Source organism: Lathyrus oleraceus, chromosome 7 (genome assembly GCF_024323335.1).
Source record: "Lathyrus oleraceus cultivar Zhongwan6 chromosome 7, CAAS_Psat_ZW6_1.0, whole genome shotgun sequence".
Lineage (NCBI taxonomy): Eukaryota > Viridiplantae > Streptophyta > Magnoliopsida > Fabales > Fabaceae > Lathyrus > Lathyrus oleraceus.
In genome coordinates this window covers 19317773-19341249 of record NC_066585.1, presented here as the reverse complement: position 1 = coordinate 19341249, position 23477 = coordinate 19317773, and the positions used below count along the sequence as shown (strand labels likewise).

The window sequence follows — 23477 nt, the reverse complement described above, 5'->3', positions numbered from 1 at the left end:
TGCTTTCAGAGTTTGTTGCTCTACCTCCATTTTAGAGTTTCTCTTAGTGAAAAACAACTCTTGTGCCTCTAGACTGCTTTGCAACTCTCCTATTCTCATGGTTCTAAGATCCTTAGAATTATCACTTGCTACCATAATGCAATCAAACTGGGGAATAAGAGATCTAAGTACCTTTTCAATGATACTTTCTTCAAAGAGAGTTTCTCCGCATGACTTCATCTCATTCGTGATCAGAATCACTTTGGAGATGTAGTCAAGTACCTTCTCATTGTTCTTCATTTTGAGATTCTCATACTTCTTACGTAGAGACTGAAGCTTTACCTTTTTCACTGATGCATCACCGCCGTAACATCGTACCAGTGTGTCCCACGCAACCTTCACCGTCGTCGAATCAACAATTTTCTCAAACACGTTCACATCCACATACTGATGGATGTAGAACAACGTCTTCTAATCCTTCTTCCTCAGATCAAGCTAAGCATTTATCTGCACATCCATTTCACTTTTTGGAAGTGCAGCCTGAACGTAACTGTCGTTGACGAGATCAAGAACATCTTGAGCGTCAAACAACACACGCATCTGAATCATCCACTGATTTCAGTTCTTACCATCGAACACTAGAAGTTGAGTACTCAGATTACCATTTCCGTTCATCTTCAATTTTGTGCAAATCACTCAGATCTCACCAAATACTAGTGTTTCTCAATCCCGCAGAATCAAGAAATGTGATCTGTTACGATTCCGATTAAAAGTTCAACACGAATTCAAGAAACGAAATCAATCACATGTTTCACCGTTCACTCATGTTTCCCTATGTTTCCCTGTGAATCTGAACCGGAGCTCTAGATACCAATTGTCGGTGCACAAGATGAAGAAGATGAAGATGGAAGAAGAGAGAGAAGGTTGAATAACAAACTTACACTACTCTAGTAAAACGGTTACAACAAAATCGTTGCACATACACTGCACTAAAATACTAAATGGATACAACTGTTAATAGCTACAATACTATATATACACAAATAATAATGTCACATAGACAAAATATTAAAATACCGAATTACCCTTCAACACGTGCTGCCATCTCACTCTCGACGATCGATGGTCGACTCCACCACGTCCCGCTCGCGAGTCATCATCTCCACCGTGTTGCCATATCACTAACAACCGACCATCAACTCCACTCATCCGATACTCATCAGCTAGCCCTACCGTTTCTCCACCATCTCATTGGGAAAAAATTAGCATTACTAAAAACTTTTTTTTTCACTCTTTTCACTAAGACATATTGCGGCAAGCAAGTTATTTACGTATACACATACTAAGATCATCAATTATCATGTAACTATTATCACAAAGTACTTATCAATTTCCCACCGCCTTCCCAATCTAGTGGCACATATCCTTTTTCTTAACCAAACTTCATTTTGCATCTGTCAATTGTCATCTATACAATAAGTCAACATCTTATTCTTTTTTCCACTTATAAGTCTTCATTTCAAATAATGAACTATATAATACAAAATCACTAATTGATTGCATCCACCTTTTTTTAACTAGCACGCCACTAACAATAATATATCTTACAATATAGTCACACAATTTTCTCCATCCTTTATTTTGTTCTTTTTCCACTTTTCCAATTTCCTCTCCTTAAATATCCTTCTTTTTCATCTCAATCTCTACCACTCAACAATGAATACCTTACCCTTCCTTGCATCCATATTCTTCACCATTGTTTTCTTCTCAACATCTTTGCCACTATCGAACTCTCAAAAAAATGACACATTTTCTACTTGCAACCAATCCTATTTCACCTGTGGGACAGACACAAATGTATCATTTCCTTTCTGGGGAGAAAACCGACCGAGTTTTTGCGGCAAAAATGAGTTCAAACTCACTTGCATGCATAATGAAAACACCTCTATTCAAATTGGTTCACAAAAATTCAATGTATTAAACATTAACCAAAATGCTTCTACCATGAGAATTGTTAGAACAGATCTTGTTAATGATATATGTTCTTCGAATTTCACCAACAGTTCTTTGATTAGAACTCCCTTTAGTTTTCTTGCATCTGTTCGAAACCTCACTATATTCTATGATTGTCCTATTGAGAGTAGTTCAGTTATGAAAAACATAAACACTTTTACATGTGGGAAAAATGGTAGCAATGAACATGTTTTCTATGTTGTCAACAATGAAACTCAGCTACAAAACCAGTTCTTAGGATTTCAGAACTGTCGTGTTAGTTTTCAAGTTGAAGTTTCTAAAGATGTTGTTTGGGATTCTGAGAGTGGAGTTCATATGTTGGAACAAGGTTTTGATGTGATGTATGGTGAAGGTGTAGGGTGGTCCTCTCAGTGTGAAGAGTGTAGAGAATCTGGAGGAACGTGTGGTACAAATCAGAATGATTCTTCTCAATTTTCTTGTTACTGTCCTTCTGGAAGTGGAACTCATGATGGTGCTAAGTGTTCTTCAGACAAAAGTAAGCATTCTCTCTTTTCTTCTCTAATATATCATTCTTTTTCGAGTTTGAATGCACGTCTTAGAATTGTGGTTGAGTTGGGCCTAATATAATAAGTTCATGCAATCTCCCCGCGTCAAGTTCTACTGGATTTGGTGCATGCATAGAAACGATGCGTGGCCTAATAGCGAAAAATTGATAGCATGTGACCCTTGGATCTTGATCCTTTTTGAATTTGAATGCCCTAGTCTTAGAATTGTGGTTAAACCTAATATATGTTCATGCCATCATCCTTACGCCCGATACTACTGAGTTTGGTGTGTGGATACAAACGATAGGTGGCATAATAGCGAAAACCTAATAGCAAGTGGTCTTAAGCAACTGACTTATTGAATATTGAACTAAACTCTGATACCATTTTAAAATTGTGATCGATAACTCGACGTTATAAAATTGATTATATGATTTATTTGAGTTGATTTATCCACACAAACACTAACTATATGATTTGGATGATTCATGGGGAATCTAAATTCTCCTAACAAATTCAAGTTCGTATTGTTCAAGCCATTGAGATGTGTCTAATCATTACTTGAAGCAACTAGATAATAATTTAGTGATGTAGTTTTGTTCATATTGACTTCATAGGATAGTGTTGAAATTTTAGGGAATAAATTATTGCATCATGTGTCTCATGAGGACCAGATGCCCTGAAACACTGGAAATTGCTTACAATGATAGTTACATGAAAACAAACTAAATTTCAACACTTCATATCCACATTTTTGTTTCTTTCTTTTGATTTAGACATTTCATCTTATATATACGCACCAATTAAAACAATCCAACAAAACGTGACACGTAACTAATAATTTATATAATAACATATATATTTTACTATCGTTAAAAAAAATGAATATAACTACATATGTTACTGTCGTGTATCGATATCGAACACAATATTTGATCCGGATTATTGGTGCAGCTACCCACTAATCCTTTTATTTTCTTCTTGAAAAGTATATGCAGCTGTGCATAACTCATACATAATCATCCACATCATATGTATAATAATAATAATAATAATAATAATAATAATAATAATAATAATAATAATAATAATAATATAAAACAATAAACTTTGAAAAACAAGTAATGAAAATTTGGACATTAGCACAAAGAGCACACCTTACTTGACTATTATTTCTACTTTTTTTCCACAGATGTGGACTTCTCATTACCTTCCTGCGTAATTTAATGGAAACTCTCACATGGAGACAAATTAAATACTATTGTTGTAGACATGTGTATATGTAAATTTGTATAAATATGATTTAAATAGTGGAAACATTTTTCAAACATTAAACCACTCACTTTATTTGGTTCTAGATGCCAACTCAGATATTCATTTTCATGTGACAGTGTTGTTCAAATCAATTAATATTATAGTATAAAGTTGTGAACCTTAGAAATCCATGTTTTATGTAATTTTTCTTTTCAGGTAGAAAAAGGAACAAAGTGTTGAAGCTGGTTATAGGTTTCATAGCTACTGGAATGTTGTTACCTCTTATTGCTGTCATAATATGTCGAAATAAAGCGAAAATATGGAAGATTATATTGACACAGTTCAGCAAAATAACAAGGAATAATCAACATATAGAAGCTTTTCTTGAGAGTCAAGGACCTTTGAATCTAAAGAGATACAATTACTCTGATGTGAAGAAAATGACTGAATCTTTCAAGGTTAAACTCGGAGAAGGTGGTTACGGTTCGGTGTACAAAGGAAATATCAATGGTTGTTTCGTTGCTGTGAAAGTGTTGAATGAATCAAAAGGGTGTGGTGAAGATTTCATCAATGAAGTTGCAAGTATATGCAAAACATCACATGTTAATGTTGTCACACTTTTAGGATTTTGTCTCGATGGGACCAAGAAAGCTCTTATCTATGAGTTTATGTCGAATGGTTCGCTCGAAAAGTATATTCATAATTCCAACAAAGAATCTGACAAGACTGAAAAAACTAAAACTAGTCCTAATCCGTCGTTGAGTTGGGAGAATTTGCACCAGATTGCGATAGGGATAGCGCGAGGACTCGAGTATTTGCATAAAGGATGCAATACTCGGATTCTACATTTTGATATTAAACCACATAACATCCTTCTGGACGAAACGTATCGTCCAAAGATATCGGATTTTGGACTTGCTAAACTAAGCACGAGAGACGAGAGCATTATTTCAATGTCTGACGCTAGAGGGACGGTCGGATATGTAGCTCCTGAAGTTTTCAACAAAAGCTTCGGAGGAGTTTCGCATAAGTCTGATGTTTATAGTTACGGAATGATGTTGCTTGAAATGATTGGAGGACGGAAGAACGTTAACATTGTCGAAGCAACTAGTCAGTCGAGCGAATTATATTTTCCGCATTTGGTGATTTACAAGAAGCTCGAAGATGGGAATGATTTGGAACTTGACGACGAAGTAATGTCGAAGGAGGAAAATGAGATAGCTAAGAAATTGACTATGGTTGGTTTATGGTGCATTCAAACAATTCCAACTCATAGACCTACAATAAGTAGAGTGATTGATATGTTGGAAGGTACCATGGATTCTTTGGAAATGCCACCAAAACCTGTTATGTATTCTCCTCCAAGATCAATACCGGAATTTTCAACGTCATCAAGATCTTTGGAAAGTTTCTCTAAGTAATGCAAAAGATGTAAGAGGTGGTTGTGCTCTTTCAAGACACTAAAGTAAATGAATGAATGTATGTGTATGTTTATTTTCTGTTATGTATGGTTTCCACTTTTGACAATCAATTAACTCTTTCAGAATTTGATCATTCTTACTTGTTAAGTGTAGTAGCTTAGTGCAAATGAAACTCAATTTCTTCACCTTTTTTATGTCATTCATATAAAACTTCTACAACCAATTGGTATATTAGAGTTTGGTTTGTTTGGTCTATTAGTATTTGATCAAGATCAATGAAGAACTCAAATACTACTTTAAATCAACCCCCTTGAAATCTAAAATTATTTATAGAGGATAACTATGATCGATAGTGTGCACAAATGAAATTGATTTTTAGATTTCAAGATGTTCTTGAATCATGAAAGATGGACTATGACACTTGGTCATATTAATATTTCATAACACTTTTATAGTATTTTAATTAGATTTGTGTTTACATTGCATAAATTGAAGCAAATTATAGTAGGATTTAAGACTATTGTGAAAAAGTCATATCTCATCTGAACTCATTTTAACCGGGCAACCATGCGATATTTCTACACGGTGGACGTTACCGTGATGAGAAGAGGGGAGATAACAGAAAACAAGAGCATGAAAAAAAGAGAAAGATTCTAACCAAAATTGCCCTGAAGATCTTTCAAACGTAAGGCGTTCCCGTGAAACATAGGGTGTTCCACTAACATATGCAAATGTAGTGCGTTTGGGGGAGGACGGAGTGTGTTTCTACGAGCTTTTTTAAAAGGAAGAATGCAATGCATAATAATCAACTTCTATATTTTTTATCTCCCATAAATAAATTATAGTAAAGTTATAAAGGTAAAGCGGCAAGGTCAAGATATGTCTCATTTAGCACCCAATCTTGCAATATCATTTGTTGAGAAGTATGGAGAGTGAGGAACGAAAGTGTTAATGATTAAATGTTAGGGATCCAAAAGACCTTGAGGCCACATATTTATCAAAAATCTTAAGGTAATAGAGGTATGGGTCACCCTCTTATAAACCCAACATTTCTTTCATTCCTAGTTGATGTAAGACTTTAACGCTTTTACACTTGAAATCAAACAATCTCCCCCACAAATATGAGTCACTCACATCAATATCCTTGATCCATACTAGGATCCACTTCCGCTCCTCCACCGAGCCAACCTAGACTCTGATATCATTTGTTGGGGAGTCCGGGGAGCAAGGTCTGGAAGTATCAATGGGTCAAACATTGGAGATCCAAGAGTCCTCGCAGGCCAAGAAAGTTTTGCAAATATTCTATATTGGGAGGCATTCGAAAGACACCTACTCAACCCAGAGGACATAAAACTCTTCAAGTGCTTGCTAGTTGGATTCTTTGGGAAACAAGTGCAAGTAAAATGATACATCGCGCTAAAAACAACCTTTGGAGAGTAGTGAAGGTGGCAAGAAACACAAGAAATGGGGGTTTGAATTGAGTTTTTAAAAACAATTTTTTTTCAAAACCAATCAATCAAACAATAACACGAACAAGAAAATTAACAAAACTATTTTTATACTGGTTCGCTGTTAACAAAGTTATCTCCAATTCACCCTACCAAGGTAATTTTCCTTCTCAACAAGGACTTAACTCACTATAACTGAAACTGATTACGGACACCACAAGGATAAACCGTCTTTGTCTTCTTGAGTCTATCTAATTAAAACCTACTCACTCAAGGAAATCACTCAAACAACTTTTAGATTTACAAGTGTGTATTTATAAGTATTGTTTCTAAGAAAACAGATAAACACAAGTTAAATACAATGCATATCTAACACAATAACGAGCATCAACTCTTGTGTGTTTACAAAGAATATACACATAAAATATTTGATTTAGCAAGAAAGTGTGTGTTTGAGCGTAGTATTACGCAGTGAATTAGCAGCATCTTCAATTCTTCCAAGTCTCATTTATATAGGCAGTTAAAAGATCCGTTGGAGGGTTGAATTGGAATACCAAATTGCAGTTGTCACTTTGTGTAACGGTTTGCATATAGGAGACAAAATGGCACAATAGTATTGTCCTTAGGCCACAAAATCAGCGTAGTGGAGGGAAGGGTGATGTTGCACTGTGTACTATTTTTCTGATGCAAAACCTTTTGATCTTATCTTCTAATCTTTAGAGGCTTCTGATGAAATGATGTGGAAGCATGCTTAGAATGATCAAGATACTAGTTGACAGAATCTTCAAAACCCTGGTCTTCAGAGTCTTGACACAGTTCCTCAGAATCTGGTCTTTAGAGTCTTCAGATCTTGTTCTTCAGAATCTTTAGAACTTGAGCACAAAATCTTGAAGGTTGACAATCCTTCAAAGGCTCTTCAATCATAGTCAGATTCATAAGCTTTAGCACAAACGTTCATCAGAACCATTGTCTAAGATCTTTCTAGAACTTGATAGTATCTAGTAAAACACATGTATCTCTTCAGATGACATCATATGTCAATGCTTCAAAGTCAGAACCTATTAGCAAAGGCTACACACTAGATAAAAACCATTAGTGTACAAAATTATTCTATAAGAAATAATACATTGTTATTATCAAAACTAAAGACCATATGCAGAACCAAATCTTATTCTTACAATTTCTCTCTTTTTGATGATGACAAAACCATGTATTTTGATGGATACTTTTTACTTTGTATAATCACATAAAATTATCAGAGTGAAGTTTGTAAGCTCCACCTGAATTATATACTGTTAAAAATTATTTTTCAGCTTAGAAAACCATAGTTAGGTTTGCAAGCTCCCCCTGAATTTAAGACTTAAAATAATATTAACACATATAAAAATCTCTATTAGCATGAAAGAAATAACTTCCCATAAGGTATAAGCCTTTCCTAAAAGGCAGAAGTCTGGTTACTATCTTCCCATTAAGGCAGAAGCCTGATTGTAATGGTTGAAGTAACTTCCCAGAAAGCAACAACTTTGGTACATAAGTATTTCATTCAGAATCCTTCCTTGAGTGTCAGAAAGTCTAGATATCAATCTCGTCAGAGAGCATAATTTGTCATATCTTTCGTATCCTAGTTGTATTCCTCATATTTGGTTATTAACAGAACTTGAATATATATGGTTTATGGTTCAAAGCTTGTATACGCCTGGTTCAAAGTTTGCATACTCCTGGTTCAACCTTGATCACTTGAACTTAGTTCAGAATAAGAATATGTTTGGTTAACTGCAAATTGCTTAGTTAACTATCCAGAACATAAGCATGATTCTTAAACATAAGTATGGTTCCTATGAATTGGATTCAAATTGCTTGGTTAATGCCTTAGAACTTGAAACACTTGGTTAACATGATGAACTTTTTCAAAGTTCCCAGAATCACTAATGTCATAACATATTGTCGCATACGCGAAAATCAACCGGCGGGAAAAACAAACAAACAGAGCCTCCACCGTGCGTTATTTATCCCAAAGGAGGGAAAGGAAACGCTCGAAGTAAACCTGGAAAGGAAATGGTCTTACGACCGGAGATTGCAAGGATCGGGAGTCGGTTACGCAAGGGGAAGGTATTAGCACCCCTCACGTCCGTCGTACTCGACGGGATCCACGCTCAGAAGAATAGAATAAGGTTGCTAAATAACTGCTCAAAAAGAATGCACACACACTGGAATAAAACACAGATGGAAGAAAACGGAAGCGGACTCGGCAGGATGTCGCATCTTGGGCCTACGTAGTTTGTCAGAAACAAACATCAGAGTCGACGTAGTTCGGGGAAATGGGAACGGGCTCGCTAGGATATCGCATCCTATGCCTACGTATCTCATCTGGAATGAGAATCAGAGCTACCGTAGTTCGGCTAACGCACGCCGAAACAAAACATAACACAAAGACGCTGAGGCGTCAAAAGAAACACGCAAATGGAAACAGACTGCCAATAGCTGGTCTTACGTCCGACTCCGAACAAACAACAAACACGGGAAACCGAATGCCAATCGCTGGACTTACATCAGACTCCGAACAAACAACAACCACGGGAAACCGAATGCCAATCGTTGGACTTACATCAGACTCCAAACAAACACAACAAATAGGAAACGGAATGCCAATCGCTGGTCTTACATCCAACTCCTAACACACACGCAAAAAGGTTATCAAACAGACAAGCTAATAGGGAGTCTGGCACTCGAGCCTAATAGCCATCACACAAACACAAAGAGACGCTGAGACGTCAAAAGAAACAAACAGACTAATAGGGAGTCGGGAACTCGGACCTAAAAGCTGTCAAGCAAAACACACAAAAAAGAAAAAGGTTGAAAAGCAAAAAGGGTGCCCGGAGAGATCTCGCACGATCTCCTGCCTACGTACCTCATCTGGTATGAGGATCAGGGCGACGTAGTTCCCCTTAACAGGGGAGAAACTTTCTCCTTACCAGAGACCTGGGAATAACAAACTAAAAGGGAGACTGACTCGAGCCTAATAGTTGTCATGCAATCCACAATAGTCCTAGGTTGAGGTATCTGAATCAAAATCTAACTCGCACAGGCAGCAAGTCAATCACACAGCAAGTAAGCAACACAGGTGAACAGGTATCACACGCTATATGCGAACAAGTGGCTCATACAAGGCTGGGCTTTAGTCAAGGGGTCATATCAACCTCGACAAACAAGCCAACTCTGGAAGGGTATGATGAAGCTCTTAACCACTGACATTGACCGTCAGGGTGAGCAGATGAAAGATAATGAGGGTTGGACCTCATAGCTCTTAACCCGAGCCTGGGTGAGCTTCAAATCAATGAAGGTGTGGGAGTCCAGAATGAGGAACTCTATTCCACAATGACTGACTCTATATACAAGATTTTGGGTGTTTATTCAAAATGCATCAGCACGTAGTGCGAGCAAGATGAAAGACTCAACTGAATAGCAGGGGATGGATTGCACATCCCTTCTATTTGCCAATGCCTCTTCACTTAGGAGGACTTAACCTGTATGCCTCGACAAGGAGGTCTTAAGCACAAAGATAAACATACACAGACATTGCCTCTTAAGGAGGACTTCAGACAGGTGCCTGCCAAAATAACATGACAGGTCTTCCAGACTACATGGAGATCAAGAGATTACCTAAGTGGTATGCCAACCACAAGCAAAGCAACTCAAACAATGAGTTAAAGCGGCTAAAGTACCTGTGTAAACAACCAAACAATCAGTATAGTGTTCAGACAAACTATCAATCAGACAAACAACAGTGGTTCCCAATATACACAACAAGCAAGCTTTATGTGCAAGCATTCAAATTGTTTCATCATCTCAAATGGCCTACAAACAGCAAGGGTTAGTGGACAAAAGCATTTTGCATCTCAATTTATGATATCAACATCATCTATCCAGACTAGAAGCTTGAACCTGAAATGCACAACTCAAAAGATGAGTACAAACCCCTAGGGCAAAGCCTAGGGTCAAAGGTGAATCAAAAAAGTCAAAACTGAAAATCTAGTTATCAGACTTTCGATGTCACACGGGTTGTTATGACATCCAATTCTGCACAGACAAGAATTATGCAGAACTTAAAAGTAAGTGCAGTAAATAACACAAGTAATTGTTTACCCAGTTCAGTCCAACATGACCTACGTCTGGGGGCTACCAAGCCAGGGAGCAAATCCACTATCAGTAGTATTAATTCAAAGCTAAACTCACCCGTTTACAACTCTTCACTTAATCCCTACCCAATGCAATTTCAATCTTACACTAAGATCAGAGTTCCTACTCACTCCCCCTCAATCACCTCAGTGATTACTACCTTTAATCAATATTAAAGACAATTTTGAAGTCACACTTCAAACAATTCTTGATTGTGCTTAACAGCTTTAATCAAGATACACAGCACTCACGCTTAAAAGCTTAGAGTGACACAACACTTACAACTCAATGAACACCCTACACCAAAGCAATCATCTATGAGATAACAGCTTGGTTTACAAGATATGTCTAATACAAGACTCACAAAAATACAGCAGTGAAGTATGATGGACACACTAAATCTTCACGCCTCAAAATCCCCAGTTCTGAATGAAGGAACAACTTCCTTTTATATTGCAGTACTTGGGCTTTGCACTTGTATTCTCCTAAATTTAAGGTCACGCGAGTTCCCTTAAATTCCACATCTAGGTTACTAACAAATAAGCTATTTGTTAGGTTCTTTAAATGTAGCTTGGTTGTTGATTTCCTGGATTTTCTCTCAGCTGTTGAATCCCTGAAGAATAGCCTGAGAAAAAGCTGAAACAGAAAAACTAAACAACCTACAATCTAGCATATGCTGTCAGGAATGAATGTCACAACATTCAGCCTGACATCAAGGACCATATGCTAAGTCTGTTTTTCCTGAAAACAGACTGTACAAGTTTGCTGAACTGTACAGGACCAAACTGTCCATTCTACAGTAGCAGCTTACATTAATACATGTCAAAGCATCCAATTTGACATTTACACATTTAGCCTTAAGTCAGTTCTGTTATCCTTTTGAAGAACAGACTGAGAAACATACTGAAGTGTAGCAGAACACCACTCTGTCTATTGTTCAGTATATGCTGTCAATGATGAATGTCATAACATCCAGTTTGACATTCAGATAGTAGGCCTTATGCCAGGTCTGGTATTTCCTTGATAACCAGACTGGAAATGAATACAGAGCTTTAACAGAACACCAACTGTTCTATTCCTCAGTATCTGCTGACAGGGATGAATGTCACCACATCCAATTTGACATTCAATAAATCCTGTATTAGCTAATCCTGCAGTAAGCTACTCAAGTATGTCATGACATTAGTCAAGACATCAGAGTACAGTTAGATATTCTAACCTACAATGCAGTTACACAAACGCCTTCACAACATGTCATGACATCAGTCAAGACATTAGAATCCAGCTAGTGTTTTACCATACAATGCAGCCAATTAAACACCTACAAACTCCCCCTTTGGCAAATTTTTGGCTAAAACACTTTGATCCCACAACAAAGTTCATAGCAGCGGAAATCACACATCTAGCAGGAAATAGACTTAGCTAATACACTCAGAGTGGCAGCACACTCACACACATGGAAGTTAAATAAAAACTTCACACACACATCAGCACACAAACAGAAGTTAAATAAAAACTTCATCACACATCAGCTGCAGGGGAGGGAATCTTGAATCTGTCATGAATATCTGTTTTAACACAATAATCTGTTGTCCTGGGGTATCACCTGTTACTCCCCCTTTTTGTCAAAAATGTTGCCAAAGCAACACTTTAAATTACAGACCACAGAAAAAAAACAGAATTACACACAAATGACAGAATTACAGACTTGGTTTTGCCTCACAGTTTCAACCAAGTTAGCACCCACTTGATCTTGCTTCACAACTTTGATCAGGTAATCACCCACTTTTGCTTTACAGTAGGTACAGTCATATCAGATGCCATGACTTTGTTTCTGACATCCAGAACCACTCCTGCATGAACAACGTCCTTGAACTCCTGCAGGTGCATAGGCCGCCTCACGTTAGGATATCTCCTTATCCTCTTGTTGCCACACTTGTTGTAAGTGGCATAGCTATGATCTGTTGACCAATCAGAGCATAGTTCCAATTGTTTAATAGGCAGAGATATTAAACAATACATTCCAAACATCATTGGTTGCTATAAGTTCTCAGAGAGACATATTCCTAGTTTGCCCCTTAAGTTTTCAAACTGAGTAGCATCCAGAGCCTTTGTAAATATGTCAGCCAGTTGAAGTTCAGTGGCTACATGTTCCAAGGTAATCACCTTGTCTTCCACCAGATTTCTGATGAAATGATGTCTAATGTCAATATGTTTGGTCCTGCTGTGTTGGATGGGATTCTTGGAAATATTGATGGCACTGAGATTATCACAGAACAATGTCATGACATTTTGAGTGACATTGTACTCAGTGATCATCTGTTTCATCCAAACCAGTTGGGAACAACTGCTTCCAGCAGCTATGTATTCAGCCTCAGCAGTGGACAGGGATACACAATTCTGCTTCTTGCTGAACCAAGATATGAGATTGTCTCCCAAGAAGAAACAACCTCCTGATGTGCTTTTTCTGTCATCAGCACTCCCAGCCCAGTCAGCATCACAGTACCCAGATAGGACAGGCTCAGAACCATGTGAGTACAGCATCCCATAGTCACAAGTCCCATTGATGTACTTGAGAATCCTTTTGACTTGATTCAAGTGGCTCACTTTAGGCTCTGCTTGGTATCTAGCACACACTCCAACTGCATAAGAAATGTCAGGTCTACTTGCAGTTAGGTATAGTAGACTGCCTATCATGCTTCTATACAGACATTGATCAACACTAGGCCCTCCATCATCTTTGGTTAACTTTAGATGAGTAGGAGCAGGAGTTCTCTTGTGCCTAGCATTATCCATACCAAACTTCTTAACTATGTTTTTGGCATACTTGCTTTGAGAGAGAAACATAGAGTCCTCCATTTGGTTGACTTGCATTCCAAGAAAATAAGTCAGTTCCCCAACCAGACTCATTTCAAACTCAGATTGCATTTGATGAACAAAATGTTTTACCATTTGTTCTGACATTCCACCAAAGAATATATCATCCACATAGATTTGAGCAATCATGATTTTCCCTTCTTCATCTTTCACAAACAAGGTTTTATCTATCCCACCTTTTCTGTATCCATTTGAGGTCAGAAATTCAGTCAACCTTTCATACCATGCTCTAGGAGATTGCTTCAACCCATACAAGGCTTTCTTCAACTTGTACACATGCTTAGGTTGGTTAGGGTCACAGAACCCTTTAGGTTGTTCCACATAGACTTCTTCATTCAAGTAGCCATTCAAGAATGCACTCTTCACATCCATTTGGAACAGTTTAAACTTCAGAATGCATGCTACACCTAACAGCAATCTGATGGACTCAAGCCTGGCAACAGGAGCAAACGTCTCATCAAAATCAACCCCTTCGACTTGAGTGTATCCTTGAGCTACTAGTCTTGCTTTATTCCTAGTAATTACTCCTTTCTCATCAGACTTGTTTTTGTAGATCCACTTGGTACCAATGATGTTGGTCCCTTCGGGTCTCGGAACTAACTCCCATACTTCATTCCTTTTAAACTGCTCAAGTTCCTCTTGCATGGCATTGATCCAGTATTCGTCAGTCAGGGCTTCTTTCACATTCTTTGGTTCAACCTTGGATACAAAACAGGAATTTGAGCTTATTCCCCTTGACCTGGTAGTCACACCACTATTGGGATCCCCTATGATAAGATCCTTAGGATGGTCTTTCTGAATTCTGATAGATGGCATTTTGGTGGTTGCATCTACTTCACATTCAGGAGGAGGTTCCTGTACTTCTTCAGACTTGACTGGAATGTCTGTTGAACTGTCAAGGAATGTTTCAACATCCTCTATGACATCGATTCCTTCCTCTTTATCATCCATAATAACATTTATGGATTCCATCAGGACATTGGTCCTGTAGTTGAACACTCTGTAAGCTCTGCTGTTAGTGGAGTATCCTAGAAATATACCCTCATCACTTTTGGGATCCAGTTTCCTTCTCTGTTCACGATCTGTGAGAATGTAGCATTTACTTCCAAAGATATGAAAGTACTTCACAGTGGGTTTTCTGCCTTTCCATATTTCATACAGAGTGGAAGAGGTTCCTTTTCTAAGGTGACTCTGTTGTGAACATAGCACGCGGTATTCATAGCTTCAGCCCAAAAGTGCATAGGGAGCTTCTTTGCATGAATCATAGCTCTGGCAGATTCTTGAATAGTTCTATTTTTCCTTTCAACTATCCCATTCTGCTGGGGAGTTATAGGGGAGGAGAACTCATGACTTATTCCTTCAGACGAGCAAAACTCATCAAACTTGGAATTTTTGAATTCCGTACCATGATCACTCCTAATTCGGACAACACAACTGTCCTTTTCCCTTTGGAGTCTGATGCACAGGTCTTTGAAGACATCAAATGTATCTGATTTCTCTCTCATAAAACTTATCCACGTGTATCTGGAATGGTCATCAACCACCACGTATGCATATCTCTTTCCACCCAGACTTTCAACCTGCATAGGTCCCATTAAGTCCATGTGCAACAGTTCCAGAACTCTGGAAGTTGTAGGATGTCCCAGCTTCGGATGTGACATCTTGGTTTGCTTGCCCACCTGGCATTCTCCACAGACTCTTCCTTCATCAATAAGCAGCTTTGGAATTCCTCTGACTGCTTCCTTGGATATGATCTTCTTCATTCCCTGTAAGTGGAGATGTCCAAGGCGTCTATGCCACAGCTTCACCTCCTGTTCTTCCTTGGCTGAAGAGCAGATTGTGGAGAAGTTTGAGACTTTAGGTTCCCACAGATAGCAGTTATCTTTGGACCTGGATCCTCTCATAACTTCCTGATTGTCACCATTCGTCACAATACATAGCTCCTTAGTAAACTGAACATAGAACCCTTGATCACACAGCTGGCTTATGCTGATGAGGTTTGCAGTTAGTCCTCTTACTAACAACACATTATTCAGTTTTGGAACTCCAAAGCAGTCCAGCTTACCCACACCTTTTATTTTTCCTTTAGCACCATCACCAAAGGTCACATAGCTGGTAGTGTGAGGTTGAATATCTACCAATAAATTTTCCATACCAGTCATATGTCTTGAGCATCCACTGTCAAAGTACCAGTCTTCTTTGGTAGAAGCCCTTAGAGCTGTGTGAGCTAACCTAGCATACCATTGTCTCTTCTTGTTGGAGACATGGTGCCTATATGTCTTATGCTTAGTGAAATTCTAGTTATCAGACTTTGGATGTCACACTGGTTGTTATGACATCCAATTCTGCACAGACAGGGATTATGCAGAACTTAACAGTAAGTGCAGTAAATAACACAAGTAATTGTTTACCCAGTTCAGTCCAACATGACCTACATCTGGGGGCTACCAAGCCAGGGAGGAAATCCACTATTAGTAGTATCAATTCAAAGCTAAACTCACCCGTTTACAACTTATCACTTAATCCCTACCCAATGCAATTTCAATCTTAACCTAAGATCAGAGTTCCTACTCACTCCCCCTCAATCACCTCAGTGATATTAAAGACAATTTGAAGTCACACTTCAAAAACAACTCTTGATTATGCTTCACAGCTTAAATCAAGATACACAGCACTCACGCTTAAAAGCTTTGAGTGACACAACACTTACAACTCAATGAACACCCTATGCCAAAGCAATCATCTACTTGATAATGACTTGGCTTACAAGATACGTCTAATACAAGACTCACAAAATACAGCAGTGAAGTATGATGGACACACTGACTCTTCACGCTTCAAAATCCCCGAAACTGAATGAAGGAATGCCTTCCTTTTTATATTGCAGCACCTGGGCTTTTGCACCTGTATTTTCCTGAATTTTAGGTCACACAAGTTCCCTCAAATTCAACATTTAGGTTGCTAACAAATAGGCTATTTGTTAGGTTCATTGAATGTAGCTTGGTTGTTGATTTCCTGGATTTTCTCTCAGCTGTTGAATCCCTAAAGAATAGCCTGAGAAAAAGCTGAAACAGAAAACTGAACAACCTACAATTTAGCATATGCTGTCAGGCACGAATGTCACGACATTCAGCTTGACATCAAGGTCCATATGCTGAGTCTGTTTTTCCAGAAAACAGACTGTACAATTTGCTGACCTGTACATGATCAAACTGACCATACTACAGTAACAGCTTACATTAGTAAATGTCAAAGTGTCCAACTTAACATTTACACATTTGGCCTTAAGTTAGTTCTGTTATTCTCTTGAAGAACAAACTAAGTTATATGCTGAAGTATAGCAGAACACCACTCTGCCTAATCTTCACCAACTGCTGTTAATGATGAATGTCACAACAACCAGTTTGACATTCAGTCAGTAGGCCTTATGCCAGGTCTGGTTCTTCCTTGATAACCAGACTGCAAATGAATACTAAGTTCTAACAGAACTTCTGTTCCTTAGTATCTGTTGACAGGAATGAATGTCACAGCATTCAATAGTCCTGTGTTAGCTAGTCCTGCAGTAACTACAATGTAGTCACACTTACATGTCATGACATCAGTCAAGACATTAGTGTTTTACCATATAATGCAGCCAATTAAACACCTACAAACTCCCCCTTTGGCAAATTTTTGGCTAAAACACTTTGATCCCCATAACAGAGTTCATGGCAGCGGAATACTACTAGCTAATACACTCAGAGTGGCAGCACACTCACACACATGGAAGTTAAACAAAAACTTCGCATAGCAGCACACACATATTAGAAGTTGCACCTAAACTTCAACATCAGCTGCAGGGGGGGGGAATCTTCAGATCTGTCATGAGAGTCTGTTGTAGAGACCCACTCTGTTTGTCAGGGGTGTTGGTGGTTATTACTCCCCCTTTTTGTCACAAATGTTGCCAAAGCCAACAACATAGCCAGAGCATAATGACAGAGATCCAGACTTGGTTTTACTTCACAGTTTCAACCAAGTTAACATCCACTTGATCTTGCTTCACAGCTTCGATCAAGTGATCACCCACTTTTGCTTTACAGTAGGTACCACCATATCAGATGCCATGATTTTGTTTCTGACATCCAGAACCACTCCTGCATGAACAGCATCCTTGAACTCCTGCAGGTACAGAGCCCTTCTCTCTGTTGGGTGTCTCCTTACCCTCTTGTATACACCCTTGTTGCAAGCAGCATAGCTATGATCTGTTGACCAATCATAGCCTAGTACAAATTGTTTAATAGGCAGAGATATTAAACAATTTATCCCAAACATCAGTGGTTGCTATAAGGTCTCAGAGAGACATATTCCCAGTTTGCTCCTTAAGTTTTCAAACTGAGTAGCATCCAGAGCCTTTGTAAATATGTCAGCCAGTTGAAGATCCGTGGCTACATGTTCCAAAGTGATCACCTTGTCTTCCACCAGATCTCTGATGAAGTGGTGCCTAATGTCAATATGTTTGGTCCTGCTGTGTTGGATGGGATTCTTGGAGATGTTGATGGCACTGAGATTATCACAGAACAATGTCATGACATTTTGAGTGACATTGTACTCAGTGAGCATTTGTTTCATCCAAACCAGTTGGGAGCAACTGCTTCCAGCAGCTATGTATTCAGCCTCTGCAGTGGACAGAGAGACACAGTTCTGCTTCTTGCTGAACCACGATATGAGGTTTTCTCCTAAGAAGAAACATCCACCTGATGTGCTTTTTCTGTCATCAGCACTTCCAGCCCACTCAGCATCACAGTATCCAGATAGGACAGGCTCAGACCCATGTGAGTACAGCATCCCATAGTCACACGTCCCATTGATGTACTTGAGAATCCTTTTGACTTGATTCAAGTGGCTCACCTTGGGCTCTGCTTGGTATCTGGCACACACTCCAACTGCATAAGAAATGTCAGGTCTACTTTCAGTTAGATACAGCAGACTACCTATCATGCTTCTGTACAGGCATTGATCAACACTAGGCCCTCCATCATCTTTGGTTAGCTTCAGATGAGTAGGAGCTGGAGTCCTCTTGTGCCTGGCATGATCCATACCAAACTTCTTAACTATGTTCTTGGCATACTTGCTTTGGGAGAGAAACATAGAGTCCTCCATTTGGTTTACTTGCATTCCAAGGAAATAGGTCAGTTCTCCCACTAGACTCATTTCAAACTCAGATTGCATCTGGTGCACAAACTTTTTAACCATTTGTTCTGACATTCCACCAAAGACAATATCATCAACATAGATTTGAGCTATCATGATTTTGCCTTCTTCATCCTTCACAAACAAGGTTTTATCTATGCCACCCTTTCTGTATCCATTTGAGGTCAGAAATTCAGTTAACCTTTCATACCAAGCTCTGGGTGCTTGCTTCAACCCATACAAGGCTTTCTTCAACTTGTATACATGCTCAGGTTGGTTAGGATCACAGAACCCTTTGGGTTGTTCCACATAGACTTCTTCATTCAGATAGCCATTCAAGAATGCACTCTTCACATCCATTTGGAATAGCTTAAACTTCAGGATGCATGCTACCCCCAACAGCAATCTGATGGACTCAAGTCTAGCCACAGGAGCAAATGTCTCATCAAAGTCTACTCCTTCAACTTGAGTGTATCCTTGAGCTACTAGTCTTGCTTTATTTCTAGTAATTACTCCTTTCTCATCAGATTTGTTTTTGTAGATCCACTTGGTACCGATGATGTTGGACCCTTCAGGTCTTGGAACCAGCTCCCATACTTCATGCCTTGTGAACTGCTCGAGTTCCTCTTGCATGGCAATGATCCAGTATTCATCAGTCAGGGCTTCTTTCACATTCTTTGGTTCAACCTTGGAAACAAAGCAGGAATTTGAGTTTATTCCTCTTGACCTGGTAGTTACCCCACTGGTGGGATCCCCTATGATAAGATCCTTAGGGTGGTCTTTCTGAATTCTGATAGAAGGCACTTTGGAGGGTGCTTCTACTTCACATTCAGGAGGAGGTTCCTGTACTTCTTCAGGCTTGACTGGACTGTCAGTTGGACTATCAAGGAATGTTTCAACATCCTCCATGACATCGGTTCCTTCCTCTTTATCATCCACAATGACATTTATGGACTCCATCAGGACATTGGTCCTGTAGTTGAACACTCTATAGGCTCTGCTGTTAGTGGAGTATCCCAGAAATACGCCTTCATCACTTTTGGGATCTAGCTTCCTTCTCTGTTCACGATCTGTGAGAATGTAGCATTTACTTCCAAAAATATGAAAGTACTTCACAGTGGGTTTTCTACCCTTCCATATTTCATACAGAGTGGAGGAGGTTCCTTTTCTCAAGGTGACTCTGTTGTGAACATAGCACGCGGTATTCATTGCTTCAGCCCAAAAGTGCATAGGAAGCTTCTTTGCATGAATCATTGCTCTGGCAGATTCTTGAATAGTTCTATTTTTTCTTTCAACTATTCCATTCTGCTGAGGAGTTATAGGGGAGGAGAACTCATGGCTTATTCCTTCAGATGAGCAAAACTCATCAAACTTGGAATTCTTGAATTCAGTACCATGATCACTTCTGATCCGGACCACATAACTGTCCTTTTCCCTTTGAAGTCTTATGCACAGATCTTTGAAGACATCAAATGTATCTGACTTCTCTCTGATGAAGCTTATCCACGTGTATCTGGAATGGTCATCAACCACCACGTAGGCATACTTCTTCCCACCAAGACTTTCAACCTGCATAGGTCCCATTAGGTCCATGTGCAGCAGTTCCAGAACTCTGGAGGTTGTGGAATGTCCCAGCTTTGGGTGTGACATCTTGGTTTGCTTGCCCACTTGGCATTCTCCACAGACTCTTCCTTCATCAATCAGAAGCTTTGGCATTCCTCTGACTGCTTCCTTGGATATGATCTTCTTCATTCCCCGTAAGTGGAGATGTCCAAGTCTTCTATGCCACAGCTTCACCTCCTGTTCTTCCTTGGCTGAGGAGCATGTTGTGGAAAAGTTAGAGAGATCAGGTTCCCACAGGTAGCAGTTGTCTTTGGACCTGGTTCCTCTCATAACTTCCTGATTGTCACCATTTGTCACAATGCACAGCTCCTTAGTAAACTGAACATGAAAACCTTGATCACACAGCTGACTTATGCTGATGAGGTTTGCAGTTAGTCCTCTTACTAACAGCACATTGTTCAGTTTTGGCACTCCAGAACAGTCCAGTTTGCCCACACCTCTGATTTTTCCTTTGGCACCATCACCAAAAGTCACATAGCTGGTGGTGTGAGGTTGAATGTCTACCAGTAGATTTTCCATACCAGTCATATGTCTTGAGCATCCACTGTCAAAGTACCAGTCTTCTCTGGAAGAGGCCCTTAGGGCAGTGTGTGCTATCCTAGCATACCATTGTTGCTTCTTAATGGGAACACATCGCTTACGTGTTTTATGCTTAGGTCTGACATGTGAGGCTCTGTTAGGGAAGCCATGAATCCAGTAGCAGAAGGCTTTTATATGTCCAAGCCTGCCACAGTGGTGACACCTCCAATTCTGGTATATTCTCTTCTGATGATCATTCATCCTAGCTCCTCGATGTTGAGACATTGGCTTTGACATCTGCTTGAACTTCTGAACTCTAGCCTTTGGGCGTTTGTGTTCAGCTCTTTTTCCAAATCCTAGCCCAGATTTGGTTCCAGACTGCTGTCCCACCTTTAGAATTTCTTCCAAGGTGTCAGTTCCCTTATTCATCATTCTGATGGATTTGGTCATCTGATTCAGCTTGGAGGTCAGCAGGGCTATCTCATCATTTAGCCCATCTATGGCAGACAGTTGCTTCTGTCTCTCATCTTCCAGTTCCTTGATGAGTTTCTTCTGCTTTTCTCCTTGTGCACGCACTTCTGCACTGGTGGTACACAGCTTCTTATATGCTGCAGCAAGTTCATCAAATGTCAGCTCATCTGCACTTGTGTCATCTTCAGAGACACACACACTGGTTAGTGCAGTGACATGTTTGGCAGATTCTCCTTCAGATTCACTTTCAGAATCTCCTTCAGACCATGTGATAGCTAGCCCCTTATTATGCAATTTGAGGTAAGTAGGGCATTCAGCTCTGACGTGTCCATACCCTTCACAGCCATGACACTGGATTCCCTTCCCATGGTTGAACTTCTCCTCAGAAGCTGATCTTTTCTTAATGTCAGTCGGGATGTTCTTGACATTAGGTCTACCTCTTTGATCAATCTTCTTCATGAACTTGTTGAATTGCCTCCCAAGCATGGCTAAGGCTTCTGATATACTTTCATCACCTCCTGTATATCCTTCTTCTGACTCCTCTTCAGCATTTGATACAAAGGCTATGCTTTTCTTCTTCTCAGCATACTCACCTAAGCCCATTTCAAAGGTTTGGAGAGAACCAATGAGCTCATCTACCTTCATATTGCTGATGTCCTGAGCCTCCTCTATGGCAGTGACCTTCATAGCAAACCTCTTAGGCAAGGACCTGAGAATCTTTCTTACAAGTTTCTCTTCAGTCATTTTCTCACCTAGTCCACCAGAGGTGTTTGCAATTTCAAGAATATTCATGTGAAAGTCATGAATAGTCTCCTCCTCTTTCATCCTCAGATTTTCAAACTTGGTTGTCAACATCTGAAGTTTGGACATCTTCACCTTGGAAGTACCTTCATGAGTTACCTTGAGGGTATCCCAAACTTCCTTAGCTAGTTCACAATGGTGCACCAGCCTGAAGATGTTCTTAGTGATTCCATTGAACAGTGCATTCAAGGCTTTGGAGTTTCCAAGAGCTAATGCCTCTTGTTCCTTGTCCCAATCTTCTTCGGGAATCTGCACACTGACTCCATCTTCATCAGTCCTCGTTGGATGTTCCCATCCCTTGTTGACAGCTCTCTAGACTTTGCTGTCTAGAGACCTTAAGAAGGCTATCATGCGAGGCTTCCAGTCATCATAATTAGATCCATCCAACATGGGTGGTCTGTTTGAGTGTCCTAAATCCTTGTCCATGGTACTAGAAAGTAACTTCCCTAGATCTCACCCAGAACTTCACAGGCAGGGTGCCTGCTCTGATGCCAATTGAAATTCTAGTTATCAGACTTTGGATGTCACACTGGTTGTTATGACATCCAATTCTGCACAGACAGGGATTATGCAGAACTTAACAGTAAGTGCAGTAAATAACACAAGTAATTGTTTACCCAGTTCAGTCCAACATGACCTACATCTGGGGGCTACCAAGCCAGGGAGGAAATCCACTATTAGTAGTATCAATTCAAAGCTAAACTCACCCGTTTACAACTTATCACTTAATCCCTACCCAATGCAATTTCAATCTTAACCTAAGATCAGAGTTCCTACTCACTCCCCCTCAATCACCTCAGTGATATTAAAGACAATTTGAAGTCACACTTCAAAAACAACTCTTGATTATGCTTCACAGCTTAAATCAAGATACACAGCACTCACGCTTAAAAGCTTTGAGTGACACAACACTTACAACTCAATGAACACCCTATGCCAAAGCAATCATCTACTTGATAATGACTTGGCTTACAAGATACGTCTAATACAAGACTCACAAAATACAGCAGTGAAGTATGATGGACACACTGACTCTTCACGCTTCAAAATCCCCGAAACTGAATGAAGGAATGCCTTCCTTTTTATATTGCAGCACCTGGGCTTTTGCACCTGTATTTTCCTGAATTTTAGGTCACACAAGTTCCCTCAAATTCAACATTTAGGTTGCTAACAAATAGGCTATTTGTTAGGTTCATTGAATGTAGCTTGGTTGTTGATTT

General features: G+C 39.4%; 1 protein-coding gene across 1 annotated transcript; it reads left to right on the top strand.

The window, feature by feature from the left end:
- The first annotated feature begins 1560 nt into the window (after window positions 1-1560).
- On the top strand, window positions 1561-5306 carry LOC127106289 (LEAF RUST 10 DISEASE-RESISTANCE LOCUS RECEPTOR-LIKE PROTEIN KINASE-like 2.4). The gene is made up of 2 exons (XM_051043593.1): window positions 1561-2488; window positions 3969-5306. The coding sequence occupies exons 1-2, from the start codon at window positions 1696-1698 to the stop codon at window positions 5171-5173; spliced, it is 1998 nt and encodes a 665-aa protein (XP_050899550.1). The 5' UTR covers window positions 1561-1695; the 3' UTR covers window positions 5174-5306.
- Window positions 5307-23477: the final 18171 nt, after the last annotated feature.

Bases quoted from the DNA above. Each gene is read 5' to 3' on its own strand.
- LOC127106289 (XM_051043593.1), top strand. From the start codon at position 1,696: ATGAATACCTTACCCTTCCTTGCATCCATATTCTTCACCATTGTTTTC. The intron at 2,489-3,968 runs GTAAGCATTCTC...TTTTCTTTTCAG, and splicing joins TAAGTGTTCTTCAGACAAAA to GTAGAAAAAGGAACAAAGTG.